The sequence below is a fragment of the Dipodomys spectabilis genome, unplaced genomic scaffold, assembly GCF_019054845.1.
Source record: "Dipodomys spectabilis isolate Male_0828 unplaced genomic scaffold, ASM1905484v1 ptg000148l, whole genome shotgun sequence".
Lineage (NCBI taxonomy): Eukaryota > Metazoa > Chordata > Mammalia > Rodentia > Heteromyidae > Dipodomys > Dipodomys spectabilis.
The window spans coordinates 3,942,241-3,962,713 of record NW_024870825.1 but is presented as its reverse complement, the minus strand read 5'-3'; the positions used below and the strand labels follow the sequence as shown (position 1 = coordinate 3,962,713).

The 20,473-nt window shown below is 34.6% G+C and overlaps 1 protein-coding gene across 1 annotated transcript in view; it reads left to right on the top strand.

Annotated features, from left to right (window-relative positions):
• The window catches only part of Selenof (selenoprotein F), a 47,804-nt gene extending 27,558 nt beyond the window's left edge, over positions 1 to 20,246 (top strand). Inside the window, exons 3-5 of the mRNA XM_042692340.1 lie at positions 7,640 to 7,703; positions 16,885 to 16,934; positions 19,372 to 20,246. Coding sequence (XP_042548274.1) covers positions 7,640 to 7,703; positions 16,885 to 16,934; positions 19,372 to 19,503 — 246 coding nt within the window. The 3' untranslated portion in view covers positions 19,504 to 20,246. The remainder of the gene's footprint in view (positions 1 to 7,639; positions 7,704 to 16,884; positions 16,935 to 19,371) is intronic.
• Positions 20,247 to 20,473: the final 227 nt, after the last annotated feature.

Sequence of the window (20,473 nt, the reverse complement as noted above, 5' to 3'; positions counted from 1 at the left end):
ATAGAGCTGTTTATGCTGATAATATGATCTTGGTTCAGTTTTGGTATATGATGTTTTCTAGGAATGCATATACTTCTACTTTATTTTCTAATTTGTTTGCATAAAGGTTTACAAAGCATTTCCTTAAAATATGAATTTTACTTATATCTCTTGTTATTTTCCCTTTGTATCTCTGATTTTATTTCTTTGTGTAGTTTCTTTTGGTCAAGTTTATTAAGGACTCACCAATTTTGTTCATTGTTTCAAAGAAACATCTTTGGTTTTGTTGATACTTTCTATAGTTCTTGTAGACATTTTTGTAAGTCCTGGGGCTTGAACTCTGGGCCTGGATGCTGTCTCTCAGCTCTTCAGCTCAAGGTCAGCTCTCTACCATTTGAGCCACAGCTCCACTTCTGGTTTTCTGGTGATTAATTGGAGATAAGAGTCACTGCCTTTCCTGCCCAAACTGGCTTTGAACCACGATCCTCAGATCTCAGCCTCCTGAGTAGCTAGGATTATAGGCATGAGCCACTAGCACCCAGCTTCTTGTAGACTCCTATTTCATTTATTTCTGATCTAGTGATCATTTCTTCCCATCTATTAATTTTGAGTTTGGCTTTTTCTTGTTTATCTAGGAGCTTGAAATGCATCAGAATATTAATTTGAAGTGTTTCTAATTTATTGATGTTGGCATCATAGCCTCTTTCTGCTGACTTGGCTGTTTCTTAAAAGCTCTCTTATGTTGTTTGCTTACTATATTGGATTCTAGGAACTTTGAGATTTCTCTTCTTCTATCTTCAGTGACCCACTGATCATTTAGCAATGTGTTGTTCAGTCTCCATGAGTTTGAATATTTTCTGTGGTTACTTTAACTGTTAAGCTCCAATTTTATTCCATTATGAATTGACAAGATACAGGGGAATTTCAGTTCTCTTAAAATTGATCAAACTTGCTGTATAACCTAGGATAAGGTCTGTTTTGGAGAATGTTCCATGGGCTGCTAAGAAGGATATGTTTCATGCACATTCTCATCTTGTGGGTGAAATATTCTATAGATGTCTATTAGATCTATGCTGAGTTTTTGACTGGATGATAGATACATCCATTGGTTCCAGTGATATGTTGAAGTCTCCAGTGATTGTTTTGTTTGGATCTGTGTGCGTAATAAAGGCTACTAGTCCTAGACCCTGCTTATGTGGGGCCCTGAGTGAAGCCATTCACTCACCCACTGCTGTGGACTAGATTCTGGATTTGGAATGAGGTTCCACAGCCCTGCCTCTGCTAGTGTGGGACCTGGGTGGGAGCTGCTCTCTCACTAGTCATGTTTCTGGAATTGGAAGGAGATTCAGCAGCACTAGTTCTAGCATGTGGGATTCAGAAGTAGGTCACTCATCCATGGTAGAAATCCACTTGGTCTTTTTCCTGAATTCCTCACTAGGAGCACCTTTTCTGTGGTTTAGAGCAGCTTGTGTAGCTGAAGCCCTCAGAGAATGGTGGCTACCGTCTTGCCACTATTTCTGTCCAAGCCCTCAGATCTGAAACTGGATTTGTTTCCCTCCACTGGTGTGGTGGCTATGTGGGTATCAGGAACAATAAAAAAAGAAGAGGAGAAAGAAAACCAGTGACCCGTCTTCAGTGACGACTCAGCCATAGATCCTCAATCATTTAAGTAAGATTTTTGTTTGCTTTTTCTCCTCTTAAAAGCTTAAGATTTGATATTTCTTGATTAGCACTAAACTCTGCTTATAATTAGTCTAGTTTCTTCTCTTGAGCTGGATGTTTCTGGTAAAGCCCTTTACCTCTAACTGATGAGTGGAAGCTCTGATTTTTTTTTCCCGTCACTATTCTGCTACCTTCCCAGAAATCTTGACAAAACGTTTCTATTAGATCACAAAAAATGTAGTACCTTCATTATTTGTACACATGTAATTAGAGCTTTAAAACATATTTTTAAATATATTTAATTTTTTTAATACCAGGAGATTCAAGAATGAACAGTGAATTAAAGTTTTTGTTGTTGGTTTGAGTTGGGGGTTTTTATTGTACTGTAACACTGAGATACATCCCCAGTGACATTTTTATTTTTAAATTACATCATCGCACTAAAAGAAGTCTTCAGTGCATCTATTAAAAAATATAGTTATTTCTCAGCTCTGAATTCTGTTTGGTTAAAATTTTTGCTTTTCATCCAGGCAAGCAGCATTTTATTCATAATTATTTTATATATTCATAATCATGTTAATAGTTACAGTAAAGTGATTTTTACAGTTATAATATGAACAAAACTATTAATTTGGGAGAATAAAATCCAAGTTTAATTAAAGGGTTGTTTTTATTTCAAGTGGAGCATTTATAAAATAAGACTATATGGCTACAAGCCACACTTCATAAAGCCAGAAAAACATAACGCAACTTCTGCCTTGCTTATTGATACCTACTTGGTTTACTACTTTTTAGTTTTGTTATTGTTTTGTTTTGGTTTGGGTTTACATTTTAGAATCAGTGTGGTTAGTCTGTTGACCAGAAATCCCTTTGTTATGCCATTTTGCAATTTTTGCCTTATTAATACAGAATAAAGAAGGCCATATTTCCTATCTCTAGCTACATATTAAAGTCAGTTGGGAAACTTAAAAAGTAATAGTAGTAATTACATACTGATACTGATCTGCATAGTTTCCAGGGTTTCGTAATTTTCAAAACTTCCCAGGAAATTCTAGGAGACTGTCAGTTGAGAGCATTGCTGTAAGATAATAGGAATTTGAAAGCCTGAGAAAATTTAGACTGGCTATTCTATCATACCCATGAATGATAACCCTGAATAGTCCTACATAGCAAACGATTAACTGTATATTAAAGTGGATTTCATATATACAAATCTAATTAACTATAATATGAAAGAAAGTACTATAGAAATAGCCATTGTTAGTTATTTATCAAACAGTAAATGGGAACCCAAATAATGACATGTCTAAAGAGGTATGCAGCTTGTAAATGGAAAAGCCAGATTGGTTCATGTATGTATTTAACTTAAGCTCTTTTGCTATACCATGTTATATGAAATTTTAATACTTAATTTGATCCAAGTTGTATAATAAGTTCACAAGGTTTCATCCTTGTCTTGTTTCTTTAAAGCCATAGTTAAATATAGTAAGTGTCTGTATTTGGAAAGTAGCAGATTATTTATGACTTAGACCAGGTTTACAGATTTGCCATGGAATTAATGTTATGATCATGACAGCAAGTTAACAAATACAACTTTTTTTAAATTCAAAGTATTTGTTGGTCAGGTACCAGTGATTTATGCCTGTAATCCTAGCTATTCAGTATGCTAAGACCAGAGGATCAGAGTTCAAAGCCAGGCCTGGCAAAAAAGTCCATGCAGCTTTTATCTCTGATTAACCACACACATAAACACACACACACACACACACACACACACACACACACACACACACACACACACACACACACACACACACACACACACACACACACACCTGTAGCTCAAGTGATAGGACACTAGCCTTAACCACTAAAGCACAAGACAGCAGGAAGGCTCTTAAGTTCAAATCCCAGGACCAGCACCAGAGGGAACAGCTAACACAAAACAAAAGGAAAGAAATTAACATACCACCCAATATAGAAGAAATAGTTGTATTGTCAAAGCTCATAGAATTCACAAACTTTATAGACCACGATAATAACAATTTGCCTCATGGAGGTTATAATGTGTTTGTGACTTTTAAGTATCACTTTCACAATATTGTGAAATTTCTGAAATTTATGTAATCACTTAATCACAATAAAAAATTATTTTAAAAAAGTGTGTGTGTGACTTAAAAAGTATTTTGTTTAAGGGGCTGGGAAGGTGGCTCAGTGGTAGAGTGCTTGCCTTGCATGCATGAGGCCCTGGGTTTGATTCCTCAGCACCACATAAGCAGAAAAAAAAGCTGGAAGTGGCGCTGTGGCTCAAGTGGTAGAGCGCTAGCCTTGAGGTGAAGAGCTCAGGGACAGTCCCCATGCCCAGAGTTCAGGCCCCAGGACTGACCCCCAAAAAAGCATTTTGTTTAAAAATTATTTTGGAGTGTAGCTAGAAGATGAAAAACCACTGAAGGGCTGGAGGGATGCCTTAGCAGTTGAACACCTGCCTAAGAAGCCCCCAGAAAGCCTTGATTAACTTTTTGTCTGTGAATCTGAGCCTATTTGTAGAAATTAGTTGACTTTAGTTACAACAAAATTATCCAGTATCTCCAGAAAGTGGAGATTCTTCAGATAGGGAAATTCCTCAGGAGAGAAATTTATATTCCAATAGTGATTTGCTATTAGAGAAATCTACCTATAAGAAAAGGAATGCATTGTTCCAAAATCTTGGTAAATTACATGAAATGTATAGAATGATTCTATACATTCATAGATTCTATACATTCTAGCAGTAGTTAAAATGTCCACTTATTTTAAATTATTTGGGCTAGTATAATCCTAATGCAGTAATGAACTATTAATGCCTAGAGTCTTTTTGTTTTTTGATTGGTTGGTTTTGAGACATGTCTCCTTTTGTAGCTCTTGATTTTCTGAAACTTCAAGTCCTCCTACCCCAGCCTACTAGGATAGAGGCATGAGCAAGCCACCATGTCCAACATAAATACAGCTTATTTAATGCATACAAAAAGCTACTGCCAGCTTGTTCTGAGAAATTATTTGCTTCTTTTTTTTTTTTCTTTTTAGTTTTTTCTATTAATATACTACCTTTCTTGAAAGTTAACTTGTTTGGGATTTTTCATTTTTGTTCTTGCTTTTCGGTCATCCCCATGTTGAACTCAGGCCCTTGAACTTGCTGGGCTGTCATTCAACTCAGGCCCTTGAGCTTGCTAGGCTGCCATTCTGCCACTTAAGACATGCAGCAGCACTTTTTTTTTTCCTGGTTATTTTGGAGATGGAACCCTTTCTTCCTAGTCTGACCTTGAATTTGAAATCTAGGGATCTCAATGCCTGAGTAGCTAGGATTACAGAAATGAGCCACAGGGTCTTTGCTTAAAAGCATAATATTTTTGTGTGTAGTTTTGTTTTGTTTTTTGTTATGTTGTTTTTTTGTCAGTCGTGGGGCTTGAACTCTGGCTGGGCACTGTCCCTAAGCTCTTTAGCTCAAGGCTAGTGCTCTACCACTTGAGCCACAGCGCCACTTAGGGTTTTCTGGTAGTTTACTGGAGATAAGAATCTCATGGCCTTTCCTGCCTGGGCTGGCTTTGAACCGCAATTCTGATATCTCAGCCTCCTAAGTAGCTAGGATTACAGGGGTGAGCCACCTGTGCCAGGCTATTTTTGTGTTTTGTTCACTATAAAAAGTAAAAGTTGGGAAGTGGTGCTATAGCTCAAGTGGTAGAGCGCTCGCCTTGAGCTGAAGAGCTGAGGGACAGCGCCCAGGCCCAGAGTTCAAGCCCCACGACCAACAAAAAAAAAAAAAAAAAGTAAAAGTTGCTAGATTAAAACTCTAAAGTCAAGGAATTTTAACCAGTTTCTTTTACTCTTTTCATACTTCATGACCTAGAGGATTCCTGTTATTTGTAAGTAGCATGGCATGTAAATTTGTGGTATGAGAAATTTTGGAGTGGTTACCTAATTACAGAACAATGAATGATAGCCCTGAAGAGTGCCGCCATCGTGCCTTCTGCTAGCTATAGGAAAGTGAGTTCATGCACACAACTGAAACATAATCTGTTAAGTTCCTTAGGACATTTAAAGTTTACTATAATTATAACCAATTAAGACATTTAAAGTTTACTATAATTATAACCAACTCAAATTATTTATTTGCCATGAAGCAAATATTTTCCTATTAAAAACTATAAACTCCACTAGGTACTGGAGGCTCATACCTGTAATCCTAGCTACTCAAGAGGCTGAGATCTGAGGATCATGACTTTGAGGCCAACTTCAGCAGACACATCCAAGAAACTCTTAGCTCTAGTTAACTAACAAAAAGCTGGATTTGGAGAAGAAAATTTAGATTCACTGGATTTAGAGCAGAAAATTAAAGTGAGAGCACAAGGCCCTGAGTTCAAGTCTTGGTGCAAGTACAAAAACATAATAATAAATAGAAATTCATAAGCAAAATAGCAATTAGGATCACAAATTAATGCTGTTAAAATGTCACTTCAGTAATGTTATGCAACTTCTAGTTATGCAACTTTTTGTTTTGTTCATCTTACAATATTTTTAAATTATATATGATATGAGTAAATTATGTATAAAAAGCATAAGAACAGAATTCTATGAAAGTTTACAGAGACGGTCCCTAATTAAAACTACAGGAGGCTGAGAAGTGTGGCTGAACTGACAGAGCACCTGTCTGCCCTAGTTCAAGGCCCGAATTTCAATACTTAACCCCTATTTAAAAAGAGAGAGAGACAGAGAAGAGAACCCTACAAAATCAAAATCAACCGGTTTTTCTAGAGAAGATTACATCTGAGCTATTATACATATTTCTAATACTCTGAGGTAGTCAATTGGTATTTTAGAAATTTCTGTTTTGTGTTTTTGTGCATTTTCAAAAATTTTTTTAAATAAGCATTCATAGTATATGTGGGGGGTTTGTTTTATTAAATAGATTCTATCTTAGAATGCTAAAGGTAAAATTCCATTTTTTTTAAATTTCTGGACCATATAACTAAAAACTAAGACGAACTCAAGCAAATGTGTTAAGTTCTTAAAATTCACTAGCATTCTCTTAGCATCACATTATTCCATAAAAAGAATGGGCAGGCTTTTGTTGCTATCAAAAAAAGTGGTATTTGCTATTGGATTTATTGCAATAAATATTTGCATTTAAGTTTTTCTAAGCTTTTACTAAGAGAATTGTAGGTTTTATGATTGCAAATGCAATGTTTACCACTGAATCTAAATTTCATTAAAGAAAAATGTATTTTAGTCCTTTATAATGACATTTTAGTGGTTTTCCTGTAATATCTTTAAATACTATTTCCTATAAGATTTGCTTTTCTTCCATCTTTTTGGGCAGATAAAAAATACTTCATGAAGTATTTAATGTCCAGTAAGAATCTCCCTTCTTAACTCCCAGTTGAACAAGTATAACAGTGTATTGACTTTTATATCTACCATTTCTTTTGCACTTTGGGGTCATGACTAATAAAATAAGGGTTACTTAAACAGAAGCCCTGTGTCCATCTTTTTAGACAACAACTAAGTGACTAATTGGCAGGGAATATATAAAGTATGAATATACTAGACAAAAGGGATGATTTCATTTCCTGGACAGGATGGAGTAAAATTTTACCACACTACTAGGAATAGTGCTTAATTTAAAACTTAATGAATTGCTTATTTTACTAATTTTCTATTTAATATTTCCAGTCCCCTGTTGGCCATGGGTAACTGAAATCACAGAAAAGGAATATTCCTTTTATAGCTCATCCATTTCCTTTTCTGTTAGGGACTGGAATTACAGTCTTATTGAACTCTGACTTTTGGGGTGGGGAAGGGGATCTGTGTATCTGTTTAACTGTAAGGTTAACACTGCCCTTTTTTTTTTTTTATGCTATTTCTGGAAGTGAAATTCAGTGCCTCCCAAATGCTAGGCAAATACTTTCTACACAGCCCACATAAGTTTATACCAGTTTTATAATTCCTGATTTTCCTCTTGTAGCTTTATGCAGGAGCTATTCTTGAAGTCTGTGGATGAAAATTGGGGAGGTTCCCTCAAGTCCAAGGTATGTAGCAAACTATTGAATCATTTTAAAGTCACCATTATACAAGAATGATTTCATTAAATATTCACAAAAATAAGTTTTAGAATTAGACTTTCTTAACAACGTATGAATTTTGTTCGTTTGTTTTTATAGTATATAAAATGTAGATTTAAAATACAACAAATGAAGTGGTTATTTTCTTAAAAGGAGATTCTGTTGCCAAGTAACTTTTATGACAGCTCTTCTTTTAGCAGATGTAAATGTAATTCCTTTAAATAACACACCATTCTAGTATATTTTAAATGTGACTAGATTTATGAAAAACTGCATGAAGTTAGAATAGAATTGATTACCATATAATTTGGGTACACAAAAGAGTCATAATATGTATATCTTCACAAGAATTTAATGATAAATATGTTAAAGGATCATTGTAACTGTATTCTTCAGGCAAACATCAAACAATGGTGAGCTTACCTATTCAAAAAGGCTTTTTAAATATTTTGTCTTTGTATGCACTTGAAGATAAGTTTTATGATACTGAACTCACAATAGTGAAGCTTTTTATTTAAATACATAATCATTCTATTTATATACTTTATTTTGTTTTGATATTGACTTATTTTCAATTGTTTCTTACATTATTTACTAACGGTAAATGATTATGGGGGGATTCCACATGTCATACAAATTTCCTGTGTGAGCTCATGCCTTTTATTGCTGACTTAGATTTGCTTATAATAATGCTTATTTTGACACAGAAATATGAAATTCAGTAGTTTAACTTGTCAATTTTAAGTGAGCCTCAAAGAGACACATCTAGTTAAATATATTCTTTGTTAGAATAAGTACATATTCTAATGTAGCACAGATTTAATTTCTACTTCTGCTGTGGGTAAACATTCTTACTCTGATCCTGCCCCCCTTTATCTCAGACACCTAAACAAAGAAGCCACATTTTGAAAGAATGAATCTGGAGTCTATTAGAAAGCCAGTGTCTGCAGGTAGACTCCTGTTTCAAAGGCCTGCAGCCCTTCTAATATACTTAACACTTAGAAAACTAAGAAAGCAGAAAAAAACAATACTAACTAACAAACCAGATATGGAGAGCTGAAATCGGACGCTATGGTGACTGGAGGAGAGCCAGGGGACACGAGACAGGAGACAGACACAAGAGGCTTGGTGTCCTGGCGCCTAAACATGTCTGCATCTAAATAGGGTCAGGTCCTGGGCCAGGGTCACAGGGCACTGGACTGAACCGTCCAGTAACCTATCATCCAAGTCCCACAGGCATGCCCATCGCCTAGGAGATGGGAACTGCACCTTCCTCCATCATGAAGACAAGATGGAACCAGTTAAACCCAATTCCCTATCCACCGCGGGGCAAAGATGGGGCCAGTTAGACCCAACATCCTGGCTAAAATACAGCAACTTGTATTGGTCTTTTATATTAGTTCTTCAAATGACAGCATGATTAGTCTTATTCCCATTCTGAGCTTTTACTAAGAGAATTGCAGGTTCTGTCATTAGAGAAGCAATGTTTACCATTGGATCTGAATATTAAATAACACAGCAGTTGCCAAAGTTTTGTCAGTTACCTTATACCATACTGATTATATTTACTGATTTGTATTTTTTTGTTTTTTTAAGTGCTGTTAGGTTGCTTTGGTTGTTTTTATCTTTAACAATACCAGTGTATATCCTAGCATATTAGAATCCTCCTGCCTCAGCTTCTAAATGCGGGAGTTATAGCCATGTGTCATCATATTTGACTGAATTGTTTTATTAATAACCTTCTGTGACTTAGTTTTCATTGATGCTGCAAAAAGCCATCCTATTTATGAAACCAGATTTTATGTCTGTGGTAACATAGATTTCTTTCTTGCTTTTTTTTTTTCTAATTTGTTTGGGTGGGGAATAGAGTCTCACTATGTAGCTTACAGTAGTTTTGAACTTAAATCCTCCTGCCTCCTCCATGTTACATCTATGTTAAGCAACTCCAGTGTTGATACAGATCATATTTCTTAGCCCAGTTCCAAAAACAAAGCAATTTACAACAATAAATTTTCCTATTTTAAGCTTTTTAATACACGAATGCAAAGTTAAGATTTCACATGTGTTTGTTGTGCTATTTGTATTATTAAATGAAATAATTGTATGAAATGGTGGGGATGGATATGAATGACATTTTTTAATCAATAAGAACTAACTATATGGCTATTCACAGTCTTAATCATATTTGCTATAAGCTTTTATAATCAAATCTTAAAATCAATATTCAGTATATTATATTGTAGGACTACATGTGATGCAATCAAAGATGTGTCATATATAGATGTAGGCCTGTTTTGTCCCTTTTCATTTATATTTTCACTGTATGTGATTTTTGGAAATAAGTAATTCAAACATTTTTCTTTAACTTCAAGACATACACTTATTCTCCAATCCCTGCTTATAGAGCAAGCACTAGGATTGATAGGTGTGTTAAAGGCTAGCTCTAACATGTCCCTGAATGTTAAGAGGAGGTTCTCCTCAGCCATATACAATAAAACTTAGCTCTTAGGGGTAGTATAAGTGACAAAATAAGAAGCCTAAGGGAAAACCTGAATGAAACATTTAATACGTGATAAATCTGTATCATTTTGAAGTACTCTTTACAAATTTGCCTTTATAATTGACAGTCATAAGCTCATTTCCTAGAAATAGTGATGGGTCTGATTTCTTTCAAAATTTCTGAACTGATTATCATTGAGAAGTACTAAAATAAGCCTGATGATTGTGGCTCATGCCTGTAATCCTAGCTACTCAAGAGCCTGAGGGCTCAGGATCCTGGTTCAAAGCCAGCCTGGGCAGGCTTTAATTAAACTAAGTCTATGAGACTCATATCTCCAATTAACCACCAGAAAAGTGGAGCTGTAACTCAAAGTAGTAGAGTACCAGCAAAAGAGCTCAGAGACAGCACCCAGGCCCGGAGTTCAAAAGAGCTCAGACAGCCCGCAGGCCCAGAGTTCAACTACCACAACTGACAGAGAAGAAAAAATACTGCCATTCTTCTTATTTTCAGAGAATAAAGCTTATTCCATCTTATAGTTACTTACTCTATCATTCCTTTTGAATATCTAAGCTATATTAGGGATAATTAAACCATAGTAAAAAAAAAAAAAAAAAAAACAGGGCTGAGAAGGTGGCTTGGTGGTAGAGCACTTGCCTTGCATGCATGAGGCCCCGGGTTCTATTCCTCAGTACCACATAAGCAGAAAAAAAAGCCAGAAGCGGCGCTGTGGCTCAAGTGGTAGAATGCTAGCCTTGAGCTGAAGAGCTGAGGGACAGCACCCAGGCCCAGAGTTCAGGTCCACAACCGGACCCAAAAAATAAATAAATAAATAAATAAATAAAGACTAAAGTTAGAAGGATAATGTAATAATAAAGTGAAACATCAATATTACAGTTTTCTTTGATTTTTGTTACTGCATGGCCTACATAGTATGACGCCATCTTTGTCCAATTTATAGGGGTTTTAGTTTTCATTGGACACATTTGTGAATTCAGATATATTGTTTTCTACCCATAATGGCATAAAAGAAAATTGACAAGTTTTTTATGATTGTTAAATGAAAGATGAATCTTGTGCTTTAGGCCTCAATTGTCCAGTTATGTAGCCAACCACTGGCTATTTAACCCACTCAGTTCCTCAGTGAATTGCAATATTTCAATGCTGAGTACATTATATCAAACAGATCAGAGATAGAATATTGACATTAATGCAGAAATTTCTATTGGACAGTGCTACTCTAGACTAATCATAGTATATCTAATTAGATAGCAAAATCTCTGGCTGTGATACTTTATTTACTAACAATTAGAATGAGTTTTCTCAAAATCAGGAATCAGTGAATGAACAATATATATTACAAAGGACAAAAAGAAAGTAAATTTTTGTTTCAAGCAAATACTTTATCATACATGAGTGTGTGTTGTTCTGGTGATTATAACACCTAGTTTTTATGATGTTTATGCCAAAGTAGACGTATGTAAATAGATGTTTGGCAGGAAATGGATGGTGTAAGCTATGGATTTAGTCCAGTGGTAGAAGTAAGTGTACTTAGCATATGTTAGGTCCTAGCCTTAATCCCCAGCACTTCCTTCATTAAAAAAATTAAAAATTACTGGAAAAAAATACTGGATTGATTGTTCTAATATATTTATATAACTAAAAGTTAGTATTTTACAAATAAGATGGTCATCTTCAACAAAATAAGCCTTCAAATACTATCACTTTGACAATATACAAGAAGAAAAGTCAGAGCAATAATAAGCTAGAATCTACTAGAAATGTATTTGAAATCTAGAATCCATATTTGTAAGATAGGTTTGTTACCAATTCAAATATGAGAGTCAGTAAGCTATTAGTTGCATCAGAGCACATTTTATTTTATTTACCTCAAATTCTTGTTCATATGTGTCTCGCTTGGTTTTTTTGGAGACATGATCTCCAAAAAAGGCTGCCTTCTCCCTACCTAAGCCTTTTCAGTGCTAAGATTACAGATTATACATCCATATCTGGCTTGTGTTTAAATTTTTAATAGAATTCCTCATAGCTTTGTTTTTTACTTATTATTTTGCAAAATTATTCATAAATCACTTTGAAATAGAAACAGTATCTACTGTAATTGTACAGTAATTCTACAGTAATTGCTATTTTTTTCATATGTTCCAAACACTAATCTATTTTGGTTCTTTTCAGAATCTAAGGAAAATAAATGTATCTTGAAAGGGTGTCATTTATCCGAATATTAGTTTCTCTTTGTATATTGACAATTCATGAAGCTCTAGAGCACAAGAAATATAATTAAATATGATTACAACAAGCAGCTCTGTATATTAAAATACCAAATTTTTGTCAAGTGTTTAAAAATTCACTATTCGGATTTTTCTTATCCTTTGTAGAGCATCATGAGAATTTTCCCATATAACACTGTCATGTTATATATGTTCATACTGGTGATTCAAATCATTACTGCATTCAAATTTGTCCTCTCTCCCATGGTACTGGAATTTTTAACTCAGGGTCATGCATTTGACATGTTCTACAATCTTTTTTGCTTTTGTTATTCTGTGTTTTTTGTCCTGCTTAGCATGGACCCCTGCCCACATATTTATGCTTACTGCATAGCTGGAGTGGCTGGAAACTCACATGCCCAGCATTTGGTTGAGATGGAGGTCTATTGATAATTTTGCCCTGGGGACTGGCTTTAACTTTCAATTCTCACAGTATCTGCTTCTCAAGTAGCTGGGATTAACAGGCATGAATGGCACCCAACTAATTACTGTCATTTTTTTTTTTCCTGACTGGTGAAGATCCAAGAATACTGTTGCCTTTTTTAGCATAGTTTTGTTTAGGTTTTGAAGTGCTAGAGAACAAACTCAGGGCTTTGCACCTGCTAGGCAAGAGTTTTACTACTGAGCCACATGTACTCCAGCCCTCTTAGCATATATATTTGCTGTATTTTTTTCATTTACTTTCTCCATTCAAAACCTTGGCAGTTGTTTCACTATTATGAAATGTCAGTTTTTAAGATCAAGATAAGGTAAGAAGTAAAGTCCTTTTGGTCTTTGAGATTGTGTTGCAGAAAGGGCATCATTTGATATTCAGTTCTTAAGTTTTCAGTTCTCTAGTTGCATTTTTGTTGCCTTTTGTCACTCAGGTACAGTAAATCTTACTTCTCTTAATCCAGGGTATTTATTACTTATTATTAAATTAATAGCATTTGTGCTAAAATATAGTCAATGGTAGAGTGTTTTTCTAGTATGAAAGCCTGAAGCCCTGCTGAGTTTGACCTTCAGCTGTGCATACAAATAATTAGCAATATTTAATTTCTTTGATTCTGGGAATCAAACCCAGGACTATTCACACTCTGAACAAAGCTCTATCATACAGCTATAGCCTGCCCCGATTGCATTGCCTTTATGACCATCTTCTGCCTCTTTTTTTACAAATCTGTTTTAAGGAAATTGTAGGTTTCTTACTCTTTTTTTATTTATTGAAGTTAAAGAACATAGTTTCCTCATATTCTCAGATAACTGATCCAATGCTATGTGTATATGATGTCATTAAAGATTTGTTTTTAAAAAGTTCGTTTACTGCTTGTAAAAAGAGATTTGCCTATACAAAGTAACAATTATTCTGATTCAGATTGAGGATGCTTTATGGATCTCTGCCTAACAGAAAAGAGTTAAAAGCTGATAGAAACAGTCATTAGGGACTCCTCTTAATATTTCTTTTAAATTTGTTCACTCATTTCATCCTATTAAAAGTCTGTTAAATGAAAATTACTAACTGCTGACAGTTTTGTTTTGGATACAGAAAAGAATAATCTTTCTTCAGAGTGGTTTCTTAATGTAATTGGAAAAACAAATTGACACATTTGGAAGTGTGTTGGATACTGTTTTGTCCATGCATAGAGAGTTAGCTAAGTCTAAAATGCAGTAGGATATCATAAAATAACTTGTTTGAAAGTTCTTGATTGAGCAGAATATTTGAACAAATCTTGCAGAATGAAATTAAATAGAAAACGTAACTTTAATCAGTCAGAATAACAGTTTTATTTTGAATTAAGTTTTGCAGGGAGAAATTAGTATCTTTCAAGTCCTCAAAACTTTAAAAGAAAATTTCACTTACCCTACCTTCATAATGAAAAGTCAGTAAATACACTTGTTTTCTAATTCCAAGTTTGAAGAATAAGTCTCTAGCTCGGAATATGGCCTAACAACACCAGCCTCTCAAGTACCAGGCCCTGTGTTCAAAGCACAGAAATATAAGATACTAAACAAAATGCTATACGTGTTATGTTCTACACTACTAAATATCCCCATGCTGCTGATCACATGTATGGTATATATGTGTACACCATTATATGTTACAGACTGTGATAGACAATTTGCTCCAGGAAAGTTAGAATGAACTTGTGACTTTAAATGAGCATCATTATTCCACAATACTGTGAAATTTGGGAAATTATGTAATCACTTAATCACAATTTTAAAAAAAAAAAAACCTCGGGGAAGGTAGGGAGGGAAGGGATGGTAGGGGGAAAACAATGGAGGGGGTAACAATGCTCAATAGGAAGTGTACTCATTACCTTGCTCATGTAACTGTAACTCCCTGTATAGTATCTTTACAATAAAAAATTTTAAAAAATGTGTTCTAAACTTTTTAAATTTGATCAGATAGACATGATCATTATTGAAAAGTTGACAAGACACAAATATTAACAACGAAAAAAAGAAGGAAATACTCCTTTAAAATTTCCCCCTATCGATATCCCAGGTTAAAGCCTTCTGTTTAGGACTTTAGTTAGTGCTTCTGAGCTGTTTCATTTAGAAATGAAATTATTTAGGGATAAGTATCTACTACTTTTTCAATACCCATAGGGGAAAAAATGAATCTATAACCTATATATCATAAAAGTTTGTACTTTGTGAATAAATATAGGTCAGTATCATTTTTTTAGTAATTGATGTGTTCATCCTACCAATAGCCTTTTCACACATTTAGATTATTTCCAAATACCTAGGTTTTTTTGTTGTTGTTTTGTTTTTTTGGTTTGTTTTTGGCCAGTCCTGGGGCTTGGCCTCAGGGCCCGGGCACTATCCTTGAACTCCTTTTGCTTAAGGCTAGCACTCTTACCACTTGAGCCATAGCACCACTTGCAGCTTTTTCTGCTTATGTGATACTGAGGAATTAAACCCAAGGCCTCATATATGCTAGGCAAGCACTCATTCCCAGCCTTCCAAATACCTAAATTTTTATGAAGACCTTGGAACATATCATCTAAAAGTATAATCTATCAATATAAATTGAATCCTATAAGTATACTAACAAGCTTAAAACAGTACATTTTAACACTTGCTAAGTACCCTTTTAGAAGGATGTTTGGACCTCTTCCCACAACTCAACCTAGGATAAACAATCTCTCCCTGCTCCTTCTTTTTTTCTACTCTAAAATAAATCTGTATGTGAGTATCTTGCTCTTTGGCATTATAATTATTAGTGTACCTGAGCATTTATTTCAATTGTTGATTGATCCTTTTTCTATTAATTACATGTTTCTATCTTCAGTCCATTGCTTAGGTACTTTTTCTTTATTGTAACAACCTCTTAATACATTGCAATTTAGAGATAATTTTTACCAGTTGGTCATGTTTATGGTAGTGGTGATATTGCTGCTCTAAAGTTTCAATTTTTATGCAAACCTATAAAGCATTTCTTTTAGGGGAAGAATTTTGTTTTCCATATTCATTTTAGGTATCTGTTTTACAAGCTTTAGTGAGTATTCTGAACCTCTCTTAGCATTTATCACAAGTGTAATTATTTGTTTAGCCTCTTCATCAAACTATAAATTTCATAAAGTCAGAGACTAATATGTTTGATGTAGCTATGTATGCTGTCTTACATATAGTAGATAACCAATATTTTTGTGTTAAAGTTTTACTCTATGTGAAATGTATTTAAATATGATTCAATGTTGATACCTATGTTTTCTGTTATTCCCAAATAGCTCAATAATTTTCTCAAAAGTTTTCTTTGAATAATTCACATATACATCAGACACATATATCCCTTCCCACTCCTTTTTTCTGATTAATAACTTTACCATATTCAAAACATGTAAAATATTTATCTCTGGGCTGGGAAGGTGGCTCAGTGGTAGAGTGCTTGCCTTGCATGCATTAGGCTCTGGGTTCGATTCCTCAGCACCACATAAGCAAAAAGGGGAAAAAAAAGCCGGAAGTGGCACTGTGGCTCAAGTAGTAGAATGCCAGCCTTGAGCTGAAGAGCTAAGGGACAGCACCCAGGCCCAGAGTTCAGGCCCCATGACCGGGCCAAAAAAAAAAAAAAAAATGTATTTATCTCTTCTAATTGTTTAAGTGTTCTGGTCTCAGTATCATGGAGTATATTATTAAATTGTTCCCTCATATGTTACTTTGTAAAGTTGCCTTGACTATTCTCATTTATAGCTGAGCTATTTGGTGTTTTTACTAATTTGAAAAAGTCTTAAAACATATAGTCTGCCACGAAAGATTTATTTACTACCTATTTGAGTAAGACAATACTTGGTTTAAGTTTATTTCCATTTTTGGTGTTGATCTTTGAGCTGGCTGAGATTTTGACATAACAATTTGGATCTTTTTTTCCTTTAAGCTTTTGTCAGAAGTGATAAACCCAAACTGTTCCGTGGACTACAAATCAAGGTAAGATTATTGTAATGGAACTTCTCCAGTTACTTTTTGAAGTAAAATAAGTATAAAAACGATAGCTGGACACTGGTGGCTCACACTTGTAATCCTAGGTACTCAGGAGGCTCAGCTCTGAGGATTAAGGTTCTAAGCCACCCTGGGCAGGAAAGTCTGAGACTCTTATCTCCTTTAACTACCATAAAAATATTGAAGTACAGCTGTGGCTCAACTGCTTGAGCAAAAAGGCTCTGGATAGCGCTCAGGCCCTAATTCCAAGCCTCAAGACCCACACAAAAAATTATTGTTAGTATAATAAGTATAATACAAATAAGTATAAATAAGTATAAATAAGTTTATTGATAAATAAACTTTGAGTTTTTTAGAGCAGTTCTTTGTATACAGAAAATCTGGAGTTTCCATACTATTTAGCCTCCACCCTTACCCTCAATTTCCTGTTAGAATTCAGTAAGTTTGTATTAAGGTTCAGTTTTTCTTTTGTGTGGCTGAAGGTTTTCCAATTGCATAATAACATTGTCATGCAGAATATTTTCTCTGTCCTAAAAATCTTGATTGCTTCTCAGATTTATCTCTCTGTCTCCTCTAGCACTGCCATCCACTTGTCTTGTTCTTGCTTTATGGGTTTTGCCTTTTGTAGAGTGCATATAATAGTATTTTCACATTGCCTTCTTTTACTTATCAATGTGCATGTAACATTCTGAGAGCTTCTTTTTTATGCTTCAATAGCTCCTTTTTATTGCTGAACAATATTCTGTTGTACCACAGATTCTTTTTTTTCCATTCATCTATGTAAGAATAACTCTGTAGTTTGTAGTTTGGGTCAACAGTTAACACTTTTTTATATAATTTCTATGTATACAAAAGTTTTCATTTAATTTAGGATAAATGCGTAGGAGTGTGAATTGCTGGGTTTTATAGTTTGGCCTCTATGTGACTTGGAAATATTTTCTTCTACAGGTTGTTTTTTCAATCTGTCCATTGTTTCTTTAATTGTGCATAAGTTTTTTGAGCTTAATGTAGTCTTAGCTGTCATCTGTCTTACTTTTGCTTATTTTCCCACATTTTAATTTGGATTTGTTAGGTTAGATTGTTTTGTTTGGAATAAGTTCTTTTGGTTTTGCTAAAATTTAAGAGTTGACTGTTTAATGTGAATCCTTTTATTGGATGTTTGTTTTGCAGAGATTTTCCTGCCAATCTGTAGCTTATCTTTTTTTTGGAAGGGAGGAAGGTTTGTACTCAGGGCCTAACACTTGATTAATTTGTGTAATTGATTGGTGTTCACTACTTGTACCATGCTGCCAGCCCAGACTCAAAGTCTTTTCTGCCCAAGCTGGCTTTGAAACCTCCATTCTCTGGATCTTCCAGATCTCAGCCTTCTGAGTAGCTAGAATTATAGGCATGAGCCACCATTGTCTGTTTGTAGCTTGTATTTTTATTCTCATTGTCTTGAATGGAGCAGACTTTATTCTTTGGGACTGGAAGTACAACTCAACGGTACAATACTTGCCTGCCATGCATAAGGCTCTGGGCTCCACCCCCAACAGTACACACACACACACACACACACACACACACACACACACACACACACACACACACACACACACACACACACACACACACACACACACACACACACACACACACACACACACACACACACACACACACACACACACACACAAATTGGGAATTACTGAGTGTTGATAATGATATCAGAACTTCTCTCCATCTCTCAAGTCCATAATCCACAGAATTTTGGAAAAAAAAACCACATGAAGCATAATTGCTGACAACACAGCTATATCTTAGTTACCAGGTTTTAGTCATTTAAAATCAAAGAGTTAATCTTGTAACAAATGCATTGGTTTCATTGTCATTTTTTCCCAGATTTAGAATTTCACAGAACTATAAATACCGATTCCAACCAACTAATGGATCTGAAATTTCAAGAACCCCACCTAATTCTAAACTGATTATAACAAAATCATTACATTTCTTAAGCCAACAGAAACTTGTAATCCAGCATAGGATTCTATATCTAATTGTTTTTATGCACGGCTTATTTCACAATTGCTCTTATACCATTCTTCTATCTTATTTGAATTCATTCACCACCACTATCAAATTTTAAGCTCTTCAGTATGAGTCATGTATGCAAAAAATAGTTTGTACATTCATAATAAGCTTTAAATCCCAAATAAACTCTCTTGATACCAGCAGATACTTTTCTGTTTAGAAGAAATATTATTTTTTCTCACATTTATGATGCCAGTTAATTCTTTCTTAAAAGACTTCCTTTAAGATGTATTATCATGTTACATCTAAAAATTTTTAATTGCTCTTACATTTTTTAAACCTGTTTTGATGTTGATTGAGAATAACAAGGCCCTTTCACAGCAGAAAATAATGATCATGTCCCTCTTTTATACAGTATGTTCGTGGTTCAGATCCTGTACTAAAGCTTTTGGATGACAACGGGAACATTGCTGAAGAGCTAAGCATCCTCAAATGGAACACAGATAGTGTGGAAGAATTTCTGAGTGAAAAATTGGAGCGCATATAAATCTTGCTTAAATTCTGTCCTATCATTTTGTTGCCTTATCAAATGAAATATTACAATATCCAGAAAGTTGTTCTGCATGCTTCCATTGATCAGCCTTTCACTGTGAGGCATTAAACATCTAGTTAGAAGTTGAGGTGGCAGCACAGCCTATAATATGTGAGGAGTGAGCAAGCTTCACAGAACCCACTTTTTCTAAATTTCTGTCCATTTGCATTTGTTGATACCACTAATGAAATGCTTTGTAACAGGCTTGTCATTAAATGCAAAGGATAGTTTGATAATTGGTCAAGTTTTATCAACAACAGAATTCTAAATCAGGAAGAGTTAATGAAGACAATGCTATGCCTCCTATGCTATGTGCTCTTTCAAAAATAATGACAGAAAACTACAGAGCAAGTAAGATAAAATGAGCCTCAACAGATTGCCTTCTCCTCGGAACCTCTTGTGTTTTGTATTCCACCGCTTTCTTTTTAGTAGAAATATTATTTAGATTGTAATGAGTGTCCTGCAGAAAACTTTTGTAGCTTCATTATTGTGAAAACAGCTTGGAGATCTGCAGTAAGAGTGGATCATACACAAAGATTTGCATCAATGAAGACTACACAGAAAACCTTTCTTAAGGATTTGTGCAGATCAGATATTTGGCAAATTTTTGTGCTTTATATTCTTATAGAAAAATGTTCATTTTAAAAATGATCACTTGTAATACCAAAATATAAATAAAACCAGTCAAAAGTCTTGAATTTGACGTTATCCTAATTTGTCTTTGCATGTTTAAAAATGTTAGTGTTATTGCTGCATTCATCTCAGCTATCTTATTTATTTATTTGTTTGTTTATTTATTTATTTATTTATTGCCAATCTTGGGACTTGAACTCGAGACTTAGGCACCCTTTCAGGGCTGGCAGTCTATCTCCTGAGCCACAGCTCCACTTTCAGCTTTTTGCTAATTAATTGGAAATAAGAGTTT